The sequence below is a fragment of the Hyposmocoma kahamanoa genome, unplaced genomic scaffold, assembly GCF_003589595.1.
Source record: "Hyposmocoma kahamanoa isolate Upper Pololo Valley unplaced genomic scaffold, ASM358959v1 100021, whole genome shotgun sequence".
Lineage (NCBI taxonomy): Eukaryota > Metazoa > Arthropoda > Insecta > Lepidoptera > Cosmopterigidae > Hyposmocoma > Hyposmocoma kahamanoa.
Window position 1 is genome coordinate 4,462,122 of NW_020653200.1, and position 16,213 is coordinate 4,478,334.

General features: G+C 35.3%; 1 protein-coding gene across 4 annotated transcripts in view; it reads left to right on the forward strand.

Moving 5' to 3' along the window:
- LOC113236604 (large proline-rich protein BAG6) overlaps window positions 1-13,463 on the forward strand; it is a 42,839-nt gene extending 29,376 nt beyond the window's left edge. For 3 of the 4 annotated variants that reach the window (XM_026472917.1, XM_026472794.1, XM_026472992.1), the window contains 8 exons: window positions 513-731; window positions 1,148-1,381; window positions 2,081-2,227; window positions 2,593-2,792; window positions 3,920-4,016; window positions 4,701-4,899; window positions 7,013-7,208; window positions 10,526-13,463. In XM_026472917.1, the coding sequence (XP_026328702.1) occupies window positions 513-731; window positions 1,148-1,381; window positions 2,081-2,227; window positions 2,593-2,792; window positions 3,920-4,016; window positions 4,701-4,899; window positions 7,013-7,208; window positions 10,526-10,559 (1,326 nt within the window). In that variant the 3' untranslated portion in view covers window positions 10,560-13,463. The remainder of the gene's footprint in view (window positions 1-512; window positions 732-1,147; window positions 1,382-2,080; window positions 2,228-2,592; window positions 2,793-3,919; window positions 4,017-4,700; window positions 4,900-7,012; window positions 7,209-10,525) is intronic. The other variant, XM_026472851.1, reaches the window with a different exon arrangement.
- The last annotated feature ends 2,750 nt before the right edge of the window (window positions 13,464-16,213 follow it).

The window sequence follows — 16,213 nt, forward strand, 5'->3', positions numbered from 1 at the left end:
ATATTACTTGAACAATTTTCTAAAAACAAAATAAAAAGAGGTTATAATAAGCTATAGCAAAGATGTTTTCTGTGTTTTTTTTGCAAAACGATGTTTTAATTTTTCTGCAATTGCCAAATTCAAATCCTCATATTTAGGTTATTTTTACTATAATTTGAAAAATAATCTTTATTTGCTATGTGTCAAGTCCGAAAGCTTGAATTGCTGTATAATAATAATAATTTTTATATTTTATTGCTGTATAATAATAAATATTAAAAATACTCTATTAACTACCAGGCATTTAAAGGATCTATAAACTGCCTCCATGCCAGATTGCCACGCAGAGGTCCCTGGTTCGATTCCCGGGCCGAGAGAAATATGTATATGGCCTACATTTATTTCTCTCGTGAGTTTGGGTGTAATTTGTGGTTGTCAATGTGTGTGTCCTTGACACCCGCGATACCTAGTTTCCCTAGTGTGGCGCTATATTGAGTGTGTGCGTTATAAAAGTCTTATTATTTCACGAACAGGCCCGTCAGTTGTTCTTAGTGGAGCCAATGCAAGGGCAAGCGGTTGGCTCACCGGAGCCGCCACTAGTGCCCAACGAATTCACGTCGCTGCGGCTACTTCTGCGCAACTACGCCGAGGAGATGCTCGCGCGCTGCGGCGGCAACGAGACCGACAGCCGCACTTTCGTTAATGTTGCTGACTACTTCATTGACCAACATGCAGACTTTATCAGTGCAATGGTAAGTATAATTAATGCTTAAGTTTTATAAGCATTTAACTAATCATAAGCGTTGCAACGATGCGATGTTATCGTCGCCTACGCTTGTTCTGCATCGGTTGCATGATAATTGGGTATATCGAACCTCAATAGTCAGAGTTATGATAAAATAAAATTGTCAAATGTTTCTTTAGGTACAGTGCATGCATGGACTAATTTTCTAATAGTCTAATCAGTAGGTCAGTTCTCATTTCGTCTTATAAAAGGCGGTATAAACGTATAAACTCTTTACAAGTTTTCGACTTGGGAAGGTGTACTCAAGTGGCAATCTTTGATAATGGGTGCAAGAAATCAGGATTTAAAACAGCATCGAAAAGTCGTGAATTTAAATGTTAAAAAGAGCGAAACTTATTGGTTTATTTCTTGTTATTGAAACAGAGCAGCCTCACTCCGATCCGCGCTGATGTCGACCTCCACGAGTCTCTGCAATCATTGCTGCGCAGCCGCGTGCCGGCCATCATCGCCTTATGCATGTCGGATTCGGCAACGGAGCACTTTTCCGCGCGATATTATCAGCTGCTGGCGAGACTATTCCTCGACATGTGTGCCATAATCACTTACGTCTGCGAGAACGGTGGCGATGGATTGCGCATTATATTCACTGCGTTTTTGGTAATTTCAAGAATAATATCTAAACTATGTCGTAATACAGTTGGGAACCTAACAAAAAGTGACAATGGATTTTCTAAAAAGTCTAATTCATTGATACCTTATATACAACAAGACTACGTAGTATTTTTAGTTTAGTTTAATTGAATTCTATTATTTAATGAAAAAAAAACCAAAATATCTGTATCCCCATTTTTTGTTTAACTTTGGTGTAAAAAAAATTAAGATTAAACAAAGTTTTAAATCTGTTACTGGAATCATAAATATACATTTTTTTGCATTAAACAAAATAAAGTGTAAAGTCTGTTGCGAGACTGGAATCCTAAATAGAACAAAAGATCTGTACCACATTTAAGAGCTTGCAATTAATGAAAGCCCATATAAAGGCGGTTTGATCATGAATACAGAATGATTTTCAGTAGACACAATTTAGAAACAACCATGGTTTTAAATAACATGGGTACATGTACTCACACAGAGAGCAAAGAAAAGGAGTTAAACTGTTTTGTCAAGCAGCGGTTCTTAATGAGATTTTCTTTGTTATGTTTGACCAGAATGTAGGTATTTCATCAGCCAGATCCAGAATTAAAGTATTGTACTGGTGCAGCTTGTTTTTAAATAGTAAGGTCGCGATCAATTGGAGCCTAGATATATACTTTACACGTTCCGATCATGAGAAATAAGAAAATAATTTTGAAACAGGACCGATCGAGTCATGGCTTCGGCGAAGCCGCACGGCAGCTTCTTACGACCTTGAGCATGGAAAATCTCAACGCAGTCCAAACCAACGTTAACCCACATATTGAGAACATCTTGTCCTTTATCCGGAGAAGGGAAATCGGCCCAGTGGTTCGTATATTTTAACTGACGATAAAAAAAGAAGTCCTAAAAGGACTGTTTTTTCCGTATCTAGTAATTCATACGTATATCCTGCGTTTGTGAATCGTTTGGATGATTCTTTTATTATTTAATAGTTCTCATTAGTAGTTCTCATCTCAGTTCGTGGTCCCGTAAAAGAAATACACCAGGGATGATATTTACCGAGTCTGTATTTAAGAAGATGAACTGTCACTATCCAGGTGGTACCAATGTTGTAATATATCGGTAATCGATGTGTACACTGATAAGTTATCATTTTCCACGTATCCCACCTAACAGACAATTTGGTTGACAAGTTTTTTTGCTAGACCCCTCTATTTACGCCTTGTGTACAGCCATCCGCTATGGAGGTATCTCCATCGGCTCCACCACTTGAGCCAATGCAAATATCCCCACCGGGGACTCCGATGACGGCCGAGCAGTCTCCTCGCCCCATGCACTTGGAAGATAACGCAGTGTGTGCTTCTTCGTCCACCTCCAAGGTCACTCCAACCGCCACTGCTACAAGCGCCACTGCCTCGCCATTGCGGCAGAAGTAAGTTCGATACAAATTGTTTTTTATTATTTTTCTTATGGTTTTTTTTACATTTGTTGTTGTCAGTTTTCAAAAAGCGAAACAATACTTTTGAAAGAATGAATAAAATATTAATGCCCATTACAAATTACAATAACAAAACAGAACTGTAATATAAGTATCACAGAGTAAGCTAATTTTAAAACAGGCAGTCTATTGCTGTATGGTACCTGCTGTTTCATATGGTTTGCTTACGTGTGTCGAAAATGAGGTAAACCAGAGAGGTGGTCAAATTCCTTTTTCTTTGTTGCTTCTTGAAGCAATATCCTTGACTGATATGCCAATTGTTATACTTGTATTCCCACTATGCTTGGACACTTTAACAGTCCAGTAATTACTTTTTCTGCTCCTTGCATTAAGGTACATATAATTATTTTTCTCAAACATGCTCGAAAATGTTTACATTACTTTCAAAAAAACGAACACGGAAAGTATGAAAGTATGAAAATATATTATTGTCCCCCTTCTCTAAACTTTTAAATATACTTATTAATAATAAACTATGTAAACAGGCAAAAGAAAAAAGTCATACAGTCAACTGCCCTGTGTTCATTGTTTCAAGAATTAAAAATACTTACCTGTACTGCTTACTTAAAAAAAAAAGAAAATGGCGGTAACATTTCAACTGTTTTGGTATTCTTTTGTTTTATCTTCTTTTTTATATTTGGTTGTAAAAATGAGTGCTAGTAAGGAGAGCGATAACGAAAATACGGTAATAGATAGGTACACGTTCAAACACATCATCAGAAGTGTAGCAGACTACTATTAATGCGCCTGAAAGAAAAAATCTTTTAGAAATTGTCCTAATACGTCAAATGTCACCTTTAATATTAATTAATATTTTTTTACTTTTTCTATTAGGTGTACATTTTCCTCTCTAAGGGCTTTTATTATTTCCTCACATTGTTTGAGAAACATACTATAATAAATGCCTCGGCGGGAACGGGAATTCCTTGACTCCTATTAATACAAGGCTTCGCTGGCGTTCGTTCTTGTAACTCATACTCGTCCAGCAATTCCTTACTTTCCGGCCTTTGCAATAATGTACTATTTATTTACTATAATTATTGTAACGGATTTATTTGTAGCAGGACCCCACCGAAAATTGAAATCACAGAAGCCACGCCACCGCGACGTAACCGCGACCGTCAGCCAATCAACAATGACGAAGATGAAGTGCGATTTGTAAGTTCTTCATTATAGTCTTAACGTTTACTTGCCCAATATTACAATATAGTGTGAACTATAATAGTACGTTCAGTCGCTAGAATACTTCGTGGACGTATCGTCTACTGACAGTGTTGGTCGACATTTTATTGCGTATGTTAACTAACCTTACTATTTGATTGTCTAAGGCCAATTTTTTTTTATCGAGATCGAGTCAATTAAAATTATAATAAAAATGACAAGTACCGGTAATAAAAATATGAGCCCACGCTTGGGCATTTTGTTGGCGCGTTGGTATGGCAAGCCACTCATACAAAATTTTGAAATTAAAATGTAGATCAAGTTGGGGGTGCAATTCTTATTTTATTTTCTTTTAATTCAGTTTTAATGTTTACGTTAGTTTATTTTATTTTATTTTATTGCAATTTAAACATTTTAATGTGATTTTATTATAATATTTCACTTTTCAGTTTTAATTTTATTGTTTGATCGTATTTTATTTTATTACATTTATAGATATTATACTGTAAACTAATATACTAGCTAAGGTTCTGTAAAACTAAGGAGTGGACCTATGTTGTCTTGAATAAAGAACTATTACTATTATTAATAGAAAAAAAAACAAGTATATAAAGAAAACACGAACGAAACCTTTCTTTCTTTATAATGCATAGAGCATAATGGCACGTGCCTTTTGATTAGGTGCCGCCAATGTTAATCCTGCAACACTGGGGCGAGGAGTGGGTGCCGGTGTTCACGCGCGACCAGCAGGCTCAGCAGCAACACCAACAGGAGCGCCAAGAACCCTATAGCGATGCCTACCTCTCGGGCATGCCTGCCCGTAAGCGTCGTTGTGTGCGCCAAAATCGCCCGGCGACGTCATTCCAGCCGTTTATTAACGGTTAGTATTGCTGATCTAGGTAAAAGCGGAAATATTACTTCGTTATCCTGAAATGGTGATACTATGATTTACTTTTGTAATCATTATTAGCGTTTCTATTAGTGATGAGGGGGAAGATAGCGAACGACACAGAAAATTATCCTCTCGTAAAAATGACACCGATGCGTCCAAAATGTACATATTGTACATGAATACACGTGCATTGCATGCTTAAATCTAAACGCAGTTAAATTTTTTCTCGCCAGTTTTTAATAGAGCGTACTTACAAATGCTTTATCATTCAATCCGTGCTCGGAAACTCATATCTATCATAACCGTGCTTTGTAACCAATTGTAGTGTTTTTAAGATAAAATCGAAACAGTTCGACTTTTTTAAGATGGCGGGTGCAAGCTGAAGGCAAAAATCCCCGAATCAAAAAAAAACAAGTCCGCTAAAAATCAACGAGGCCGCAGGCCGAGCTCCGTCGGAGTCTCCGATGACAATTCGGTCTACGAAGTCCGGAGTCTCCGCACGTCGTTATTCGAATCCTACCCTGCGTCGCAGGTCGAGCCTCTCGCAGGTAGGGGATATGGCTCGTTTTCTAATGGCAATGCAGAGATTCTCACTCCCCAGTGAGATTTCTCTTACAGAAAATTCTGCTTAGTCGTTTTTACGAAAAATCTCGCCAATGATTGATCCTGCGAAGAAGGTTAACCACCACCACCTTCAAGACGTCAATATTCTCCACATTTTTTGTACATGCTCTTGTTGATTGAGGTGGAGCGATGCTGGAAGGTGACGACGTCTTTTGTACATTAAATTAATGTGATTATTGTTAATTAAGTGTATTTGATTAAATTATTTTGCTGCATTTGTGCTTTATTATTTTGTTGCATAGCTAGAAAGAAGAAAAAGCCCCAATTTCGAAGATCAGCCTGCGCCCTCATCAGTTTTCGCGAGTGTTTTAATAAACTAAAAACTCATTGCTTCATTATTTGCCTTGAAAAGTATTCAATTTTACCATACAAACTATGAGCATTACTGTTTCACTTTTAATAAGTAAATTTCGCTAGCTGAGATTTCGTTACTCTTAGTTATTCTTCGTTATTGCTGAGATTAACCTTCATTGAGTTTGCGGAGCAGCAAATTAATTTACTTTCATTTTTATTAACATGGACTTCCGCAAAGTAACGCCTGAATATTATTTACGTTATTCGGTTGTACTGAAACATCACGTGAATGCAGTATGCATTACTTGGTTTAAAAAGAATATTGAAGCATAAGACAATATTAAACTATTTCGTAGTGCTATTTTGGCTATATTTATTTTTATTCATATAAAAGCTGTTTGATGTGCTTTTCAGATGTTGTAACCCTTATAATGAACTAGTCAAAATAAGGCATGGTTACAAGAAATATACCTGGACTTTTGCGTCAGATAATTGTTATTATTTTCTTTTGCCTTATTTTTAGTTTTGGAGGTGTAGGAATCAGAGTACGTGCTAAAAGCCATTTTTTGTACAAAGAAAGTGATGGCTCCAGTAATGAAATTGTACCAGGGTTTTAAAGGTCACCAGGCTTACGTACCATTTGCATTTACTTCCATTTTTGTACATTTAACAGTAAGTTTCATATATTTCCCAATTTTGCAATTAGCTGCCGTTTATTCCTAGTAGTTCCATGTACTCAGTTCCACGTGGAACAATTGTTACCCAAAAGTTCACAATTGCATTTGTATAAGAAACAATACGTTAACTTATCATAGCAGACGATCATGTACAATTACTTTTGCCTCCTTTTTAATTTGGGGCTGAAGAATTCCAGAATCCGAAGTAAATGCCAAAAAAATGTTGCATGGAATTCAAATGAATATATACAATTTAACAAAATTTGGTATTTTATCTAGATTATAAGCTTGACGTTTGTTATTTTTACGCATCTTCGATATTTCGCTGTTGTAATTAGTTTCAATTAGTGGAATCTCCTATATGTAACCTTTACTTGCTTCGTAGTTAATAGAAAAACGTAGCTCTGGGTCTGTTAAGGTCCAGGTCTAACAAAACCGTTCTCATTTTGCATTCTTTTATTTTGCCTGTTTCATATAGATTCCTAATCACATTTGATTATTCGCAGAGACAGTTCGCGAGGCAGTGGAACGCACCCAAGGTGCTACGGTACAGCCCGTGGCTACCATCACAGAATCACAGTTGGCAATGCGACATGCTTTCCGAGAGCGCATGCGCAATATTTCAAGGACCCGCGCCGCAAACTCCGAGGACTATGACCCGTCGCAATGTGCAACTGTCGAGCGGTTCCTTGCGCCTGCCAAGTAAGACGAAAGCTAACACCTGTCTCTGAAATACTAGTAGACGAAGTATGAGCGTATAGGCCCACTTTGAACTTGTGAAATGGCAAAAAGTCGCAAACAGCAGCAGTTCTTTTTTTATTTTTTCGGTAGAATTATTACTACGGAATGTTGGTTGTTGTTTGTCATTTTTATTTTATTTACCACCGTCCACCTACTGCTACTAATTTGGCGTAAAAAGGTAGGCTTCCAGATATCCGCAGTGCACGCATTGGATGGATCGCATTATACGGATTTTAGTATTCTTTATATGGAAGTTCATGCAACTGGGTCCACTGATCCGCATCGCACCGGCCTGTCGGTAATGCCGATGCAGTTGCGCGGAGGGGCAACTATTCCGATGCGTGCCGACGACGTCATACGGCTTGCGTATTAGTTAGTGGACACACCCAGCGCGCGTCGCTGCGTTGCGATCTCTTAAATATGTCATGTATCCAGATGTCATGTTTCCTTTTTTTCTCTTCTTCTTCTACCAACAAACAAACCACCACGACAAATTGTTCTTCATCGCTTTCCAAATCTATTGTCTCGCTCACACAACTTACACTCGCCCGCTCGCTACAAAAAGTGGCGTCGGCAATCCGATAGGTAGTAGTTGCGTCGGCACTCCGATTGCTGCGGATACAGTGGACGCACTGCCATAAACGGAGCCGTTTGATGCGATCCGGCCGAAGCGTGCGGTGCGGATCTGTGGACGCCTACCGTCATGGACCCTTTATACTCAATAAAAGACCAATAATTAAAAATTAGCTGTTACATTTCACAAAATTAATATTTACATGTAAATTGCTTCGCTAATCGTGAACATCACTAATTTACGGTTTGAATAATGGATTAGCCAAACTGTTTGGGACCACAATTATTCATTCAATTATGAATTTTAATGTTTTTGACAGTTTTAGTCCCATTTATTGAGACTAGCACCAGCAATTTGTGTAAATGTAATGTATTTGATCGGCCATTACATTTATTAATTACCAATTAACTAATACATAACTTAGGACAAATAAAATAATACCATGACAACTAATTGAAAACTGTGATCACTATAGGCAAGTCCGAGTTAACAATGTTTTCTACTACGCATCCGGATTGCTTATGCAGGTGGTCTTCTGTACACTAGATTGATTTTATTATTAAAAATTGTTAAACCGTTGGCCATACTACACTGGGGGTCACCACCGACTTGCTTAACTATGTTGAAGTAAATATAATGTGCCAAATAATGCTTGTTTTGCTTTAATTGTGCGTTGTGCTTCATCAGTGTTTATGTAGATATTAAACTTGCATTTGTAAAGCGCATTTTATTGTAAATGGATCAACTTATATATACACATATACAGGGTGTCCCAAAACTCAACGCTAAACTGAGAACAGGTGTTGCCTAATTTGTAATAACCCAGAAAAAATATTTAAAAAGTCGGGCGTCATGTTTTTTTTGTGATATAAGCATTTTAATGAAAAATTTTGGAAATGAACGACCTGCACATCATTTTTAAGTACTATAATTACAAATTTGATAATTTTGCTGTTCTAGTTTTTGTAACGGTAACCCAAATAGCCCAGCTAATGAACACAATTCCAAAGAAATCCGGAATTGCCAAAGTTTCAGCACAAAAAAATATTGTATTTAATTTTTTTCTTGAAATTTTTAGCAGATTTTTTGTCAACGTAACTGTTGACACCCCTTACTGTAAAAAAATGTACCTAGACTACCATGGCAACATTTTACAAAAGTTGGCGCAACTAATCAAGATTCTAAAATGGTATGAAACCTTCTACGTTATGCTTCTTGGAAAACAATTTATCTTGGTTTTTCTAACCTAAAAGTACCTTTTCTAAGTGAAAAACGGCTTTCAGTGCATCTAAGGTTAATTTAGGTTTCATATCCATGTAGTCGGAGTTAAACTGACTGGTAAAAATGGTAAGTATGATGCAAACAGTCTCAAAATTCCATATTTCTCGACAGATATAGGAATTTAAATAAATCTAATGAATAAATTATTATAATGTTATTACAGACTACAGACTCAAACTGTTTTCCACTGGCATCAATACGTGCACGGCAACGCCTTAAAATGACCTTTTCACCAATCGTGCATATCGTCGTAAATTTATCTGTTGTACATAAACTTATTCATAATTATAAATTATATCTGCTTTGCATAATTTTTTTCTTTCAGACAACCCCAGTAAAGAAGTCGAGGGGTTGAAATCTGTAGAACGGGGTGTCAGATCTACTGGTAGACGTACCACTTAGCATATTGCGGGTAATGTGGTATCAACGTGACAGGTGTCCTGCTCATTATGCCCGTCCAGTAGAATATCTCAATGAAGAGTACGCAGGTCGAAGGATGGCCACTCCGTTCTCCAGATTTGAACCCCCTAGACTTTTTTACTGGGGTTGTTTGACAGAAAAAGTTTATGCAAAACCGTTTTCAAACGTTGCCGTATTGCGACGAAGAATCACGGAAGCTGTACAACGGATAAATTTACGACAATATGCTTGATTGGTGAAAAGGTCATTTTTAAGGCGTTGCCGCATGTATTGCTGCCGGTGGAAAACAGTTTGAGCAATTGCTGTGGTCTGTAATAAAATTATAATAATTAATTCATTTAAATTTAAATTTGTATATCTGTCGAGAAATGTGGAATTTGGAGACTGTTTGCCTCACTCAATCATACTTACCATTTTTACCAGTCAGTCTAACTCTGAGTATATGGATATGAAACCTAAATTAACCTTAGAGGCATTGAAAGTCATTTTCACTTAAATAGGTAACCTTTTTAAATTGGCCTCTTAGAAAAACTAAGATTATTTTTTCCAGAAAGCAAGACATAGAAGGTTTTATACCATTTTAGAATCTTGATTAGTTGCAACTTGTAAGATGTTGCCATGGTGTAGTCTAGGTACATTTCTTTTACAGTATGGTTGGGGTGTCAAAGTTACCTTGAAAAAAATGTGCTAAATATTTAAAAAAAAACATTATTTTTTTGGGCTGTAAGTATAGCAATTCGGGTTTTCTTTGGAATTGTGTTCATTAGCTGGGCTATTTAGGTCACCGGTACAAAAACTAGAACAGCAAAATTATCAAATTTGCAATTGTAGTACTTAAAAATGGTGTGCAGGTCGTACATTTTCAACGTTTTTTTTTTAAAAAAACATGACTCCGATTTTTTAAATATTTTTTTCTGGGTTATTACAAACTAGGCAACATCCTGTTCTCAGGTTATCGTTTAGGTTTGGGACACCTTGTATACACATACAATTTGGTTCACAGGTCACCTAACAAAGATCCCGAAAACAAGAAATGAATGGATGAATGAACTTGTGATGGAAGAAATAACAATACCATGGTACTAAATCGATTTATTAGTGCAATATGTTTTCGCAATTGTAATTTAAGTATTTTTATGCATGTTCCATTAGCATAAATTCTGATTCTCACTGTATGATTGGTATTGTTTCGTCAAATTATGAAACTTGTCATTCAGACGACAAAACTGTAAATTTTTTTGACTTTGTGAAAACTTAAACGTAATATACAGTAATTTTTTTTATATAGGACAGTGTGGAGAAATCCGAAACCATACAAGATACCAGGAAACTGTCTTAGGAACCGTTATAGGACAATATTATAAACGTAACCTATATCAACTTTATAACCCCAGCTTCTACAGTCTGTATTCAATTCACTTTTTTGGTGCTATGATGATGAATCACAAGTATGGATAGGTGTATTTAATAAACGTCGCGTCGTCTAAAACACTGGGTCATAAAATACTCGGGTTGTCGCCATCCTTCTTTGATCAACTTCTGCTGACCCGGTTTTTTCCCCATACAATGAAATACTTATAAAAAACTGAGTCTATTAGCTTTAAATAAAATTAGTCAATTTTATTGATTTTGTAATAAAAATATTTTATGAAATTTGACCAACTTCGGCAGTCCCGATTTTTGTTCCATATAATGAAATGATTCTATTATGAAATAAGAGTCGATTAGCACTAAAAAATTTTTTAATTTATATTTATTTTTATCAATAAATTTGACTTGATTTTTTAATCAAGCTTGACCAAAAAGTTTACTGTGCCAAAATTGTTTTCACAAAAAGAAACTCAATGGTTCCTAATTCAGTGTCCTTGTATCTTCTATGGTTTCGGATTTCCCCATACTGCCCCATTTAAAAAAAAACACTGCTTAGAAGATGTGCACTATATAGGTATAAAGATGAATATTTACTCAACTATTTGAATTTATTTTTACAACCCTATTCCCATGTTGACGCAATTTTTTCTTCTTTACGTTTTTATTTCCGCACGATTTCATATCAAGGTATCTGAGAAAAGGTACAATTTTGACCATTTTTTGTTTTTAACCATATCTCGGTCGGCAATTCCGGACTCGAATTGTGTGGTGACCCTTTTTAGTAACACTATCTATCTCTACAACTAATACATGTATTCAATTTTTATCGTTAAATAACTTTTAAATATAAGTCTTATTGATATATTAGATCAGTTATAAATGCTAGCAGTGTCAAATAGGGGTTTGACCTCGGTTGACCTCGGTCAATGTTTGAGAGATTAATTTTTTCTTCAGTTTTTATTTGATTTAATAATGAAGGTGCTTTTTTAAAATTGTGATTTAGTAATGTGCGGCTTATGATTAAACGTGCTTTCGGGTCAATCAACTGTTATTTGTACATTCATATGTCGTACACAAAATTCGCTAAATTGAATGTAGTTACCGGTGGCTTTGGAGACATTACAAAGGCATTTTAAGATTCAAAATGTTCAATTTAGTAATGCTAACTGCGATTACTTATTTACGATAGCTTTACAATACTGTTATTTTTCCAAATCGCTGAATTATTTTGCAAACAAGCTTATAAAAAATTTCGTAACTTTGAAGACACAAATTTATTGTTAATTTTACGAATAGTACTTTATTTTTAGTATCATAGTAATGCTGTCAAAATAGCCTAAAAGAGAAAATGCCGGACGCATTTTGATATAACGAAAACTGTTCAGCCAATAACTGAATTGCCCCGGTGCATGTTTTAATTAAAAAGATGAATAACACCATTTTTTTAATTACTTTTTCAAATTTTTTGGTCAATTTTGTCTACCAGACTTTTTATATTTTTACGTGGCCATTCCTTCTAGCAATAACTAAACTACGACCTTACCATACTACTCATTTGTGTATTAATGTAATGGTACCACATTGTGACACCCTTTTTGAAAGTAGTGATCATTCTGATTTTTGTCTATAGTTCGCTACTATGTACTTGTATATAACAAAAATATAAAACATTGTAAAATTCGTTATTGCTTGTTCTTCATTGTGGTAACCGAACGACTCAGCTCTTAGGGGCTCTCTTTTTTCCCTCTTGCTTTTAACCAAACATATATCTACGTATCAACCGCATCTAAGTGCAGCGTTGTATCGGTAGCGAAATCGTCGCTGAATTTCTGCACGTCCAGTTCAAGTTAGAGTTGATAGTTATGACAAAATAGTGGCCCATAGTCTGAAGTCAGTAGAAGCGGGTTTTCGAGGGGTGTGGCGCTGCTCCATTTTTTTTGTTAGTCATTTCTACAGCCACCTGTGGTATCAGCATGCCAGAATGCTTTTAGTTTCTAAACTCGCGTGTTCATTTCAATAACCATACACCTAATTTGCCGTGGCTTACTTTATACTTGCCACAAGTTCACAAAGACAATTGTCGTAGCGACGTAAAATTTTCAATTTGTGTGGCCGTTCGCGCAGCGACCTTAACTGGCACAAGAAGGTTACCATTTTGTTTTCAAATATGTTAAGCAGGCGCTTGGCGACAACTGTCATTGTAAACTCATAAGTGGGGTACAGCACTCTGAACTTACTTAATTATCTCTTAAGCTAACTTAAACGTATTGTTGAAAATTGCCCAATGTTTCTGTTATGTACATAAATACCAACTTGTTTTTGTTGGTTCTGTAATCATTCAATATTCGCGTTTCGTCTATTTGACATCGTATTTTGCACCTGATTAAAATTTCCAGCATGTATGTAGTAGTGTCATGTTCAAACCGCGCCAATGTAAATGATCTGAGCGTTGATTTTGAATATTGTTAAAAAATTACTAACATTAAAGACGTTTCTTTCTGCTTTTACGATTATATATTAAAAAATATTTACAGTACTTCAATCAAATTGTACGGACAACGGCACATCAGACTACACATTTTTGTTCGAAAATCGCCTCCAGCGCAACGGAACAAGATACGTCATTGTGTAGCTTGATGTGCTGGCGTGTGTAATGAACACGTAAAAATGCCTGTTGTATTAGGCAAATTTTAGTATTAATCTAAAATGCATCTAAGTTTGTAGTGATTAGATTGATTTTATTGTCAAATAGCTCAAGGGGCCTACCATAACCTTTCAAAAAGCAATCTTATTTCAATGTAAGCATAATGTAAGCTTATTATAATATTACTCATTCGTATGTTTCAACCAAGTATACTCCTTAGACTATTTTTTTTCTATATTCTAATTTTCCTGGGCTCTTATTTTTTAGTTTAATGAAGCAACGTGCTCCGATATTTATTGAGCCAATAGATTATGTAACGAAGATTATTCAAGTTGATACATTTTGATACTCGTCTAATAAATTATAATGAAATGAAATATAAATAAATGTAATAATTTTTTTTGTTTATTATAATGAATCGTCGGATTCTTCTCCATATGATCGGGAATCATGACTTGAATCGTCATTAATTAATTTTGATTACACAAATTGTCAAACGCAAAATCACGATCCTAATCAGACAATTTCTTCTTTTTTGAACATTCACAATTTACACTTAATAAATAAAATCGATTGTTATAAAAAATCGAATCGGAAACGCATTAGGAGATCATTAATTGATTAAAATTCCAGGTGTCAAAAATTAAATAACTTTATGCAACTAAGATGTTTATACTATACTGGCTACGATATATACTCCCGGACACATAATTCGAGCCACCTCGCATTTTTGTCGTAAACGGCTAGAATATAAAAATACTGTTATTATCGAAGAAAAACTTTTCCCCTTTTGGAAAAGATGTTTAGTATACTAGTTTCATAATTGCATAATAGTTTTTGATCAATCAAACATTGTTTATGCTTAGGGCACATACTGAAAATGCCTGGTGGCTCGAATTACGGTCCGGAATTGTATAATAACTACCCAACCTACCATATTCTTTTTCATCCAAATTCCGTACCTCTGCCATAATCTGTAATTCTGCTTTCCCAACCCTTTCATTGGCTAAATGCTAAAGCAAAGCCATTAATACAAAAAAAAAGATTGTTAGACGGAGTGACGAAGTACTATTGAGTACTATTGTATTATTGCTAAAGTGATGGAAATAACGAATGATTTCCTTGCTAACAATAACAAAGAAATAACGCTATATGAACTGTACAATGCCATCTCTTTATTTTTTGATTCCGAATCGTCCTATCGTAGTATAATGATAAAGTACATAATATTGTTTACATAGACTTACATACAATTATAAGTGCCAAAAAACAAAATTATGCTATAATCAAATCTATTAAAATTACGTTGTTTTCAATTATTTTTAAGCATTTTCATGAAGAAAAGTAAAAAAGTTGAGCCTTGATTGCCATGTTGTGAATTCGGAATTATAGTCTGGTGTCAGCTGTTGGTGTCGCAGTCATAATTTTACGAAATAAATACAGTATCTTTTTATTTAACGAAAAATTATTTCTCATCTAATAAAAAAATAAACGAAATATTAAAGAGATTTATGGAAATATATAAGTTCACTTTTAGTCATTACCAATCAATATTTAGACAATCAATTCTAAAATAATATTGTTTTCATTACGTCCAGAATAGAAGATTGCTAAATTTGCCTTGAGCATTATTATGTCCAAGTACGTGTATGAGATGTCAAAGTCACGTCATGGAACGAATTGAGTGAATGAATAGTCACAAAGCTGCCAATAAATGTACTATTATACATACAATATTATATAACTATTATATGTAATAGTTTTAACATTATAATAAGCAAATTTTAAGCGCGTCATGGTACGAAAAGTCAATGTAAGGTTAAAGTAATATTGTTTTAAGAGGTTGTGGTAGGCTCCCAGGTAATTGTCACGTTGAGAGTATGTATAAAATATGTTACCCGTATAACGTAATAGTAAAACGTTATTCTTAAACGTTCAATGTATAATCGAGTAGATAATTATTACAGTATAAATTTGTCTATACATGGTAAAATTTATTGGTTCTGTTATATTGCATATTTCCTGTACTTAAATATAGTATTAATTTTACATATCAGTCCTTAATATTTTTGATTTTGTTGTTACTTCCGTTTATTAAGCTATTAAGATTTTTTGTTAAATCGGTGGGGTTCGTTACAGATTATAGCTCGGGCCACACAGAGGCGGCCGCGGAAGCGTTCTGGGCGCGGGAATATTTGTAATGTACCAGTTCATTATGAATCCTGCCACACTGAACGGCCGTGCGTTTCAGTGAGGCAGGATGCGTATAAACTCGTACATTCAAAAGTTCCCGCGCCCGGAACGCTTCCGCGGCCGCCTCTACGTGGCCAGAGCATAAAAGATGTTGTAGGGTCACTGTGTTGGTACCCAACATGATTGTTATGTAAACATACTGGCGAGGTTTATGGTAAAGGGTAATTCGTGTTTGCTTTGTCATGGATAATATAAAATGTAAACTTGAAACACTTTCTAAGATTTTTTTATTTTTTATTAACCTATTATGTCACACTGCTGGGTAAAAGTCTCGTTCTCTTTCCAAGATTATAATAATATTTTATTAATTTGGGTAGGTATTGGGCATCTGAGATTATGTCAATCGCCAGCGAATTCGCGATATCAGGGTAAAAGACATTCGAGTAACTGTTATATCGCCGTCCACTGACTATAACGCGGCTA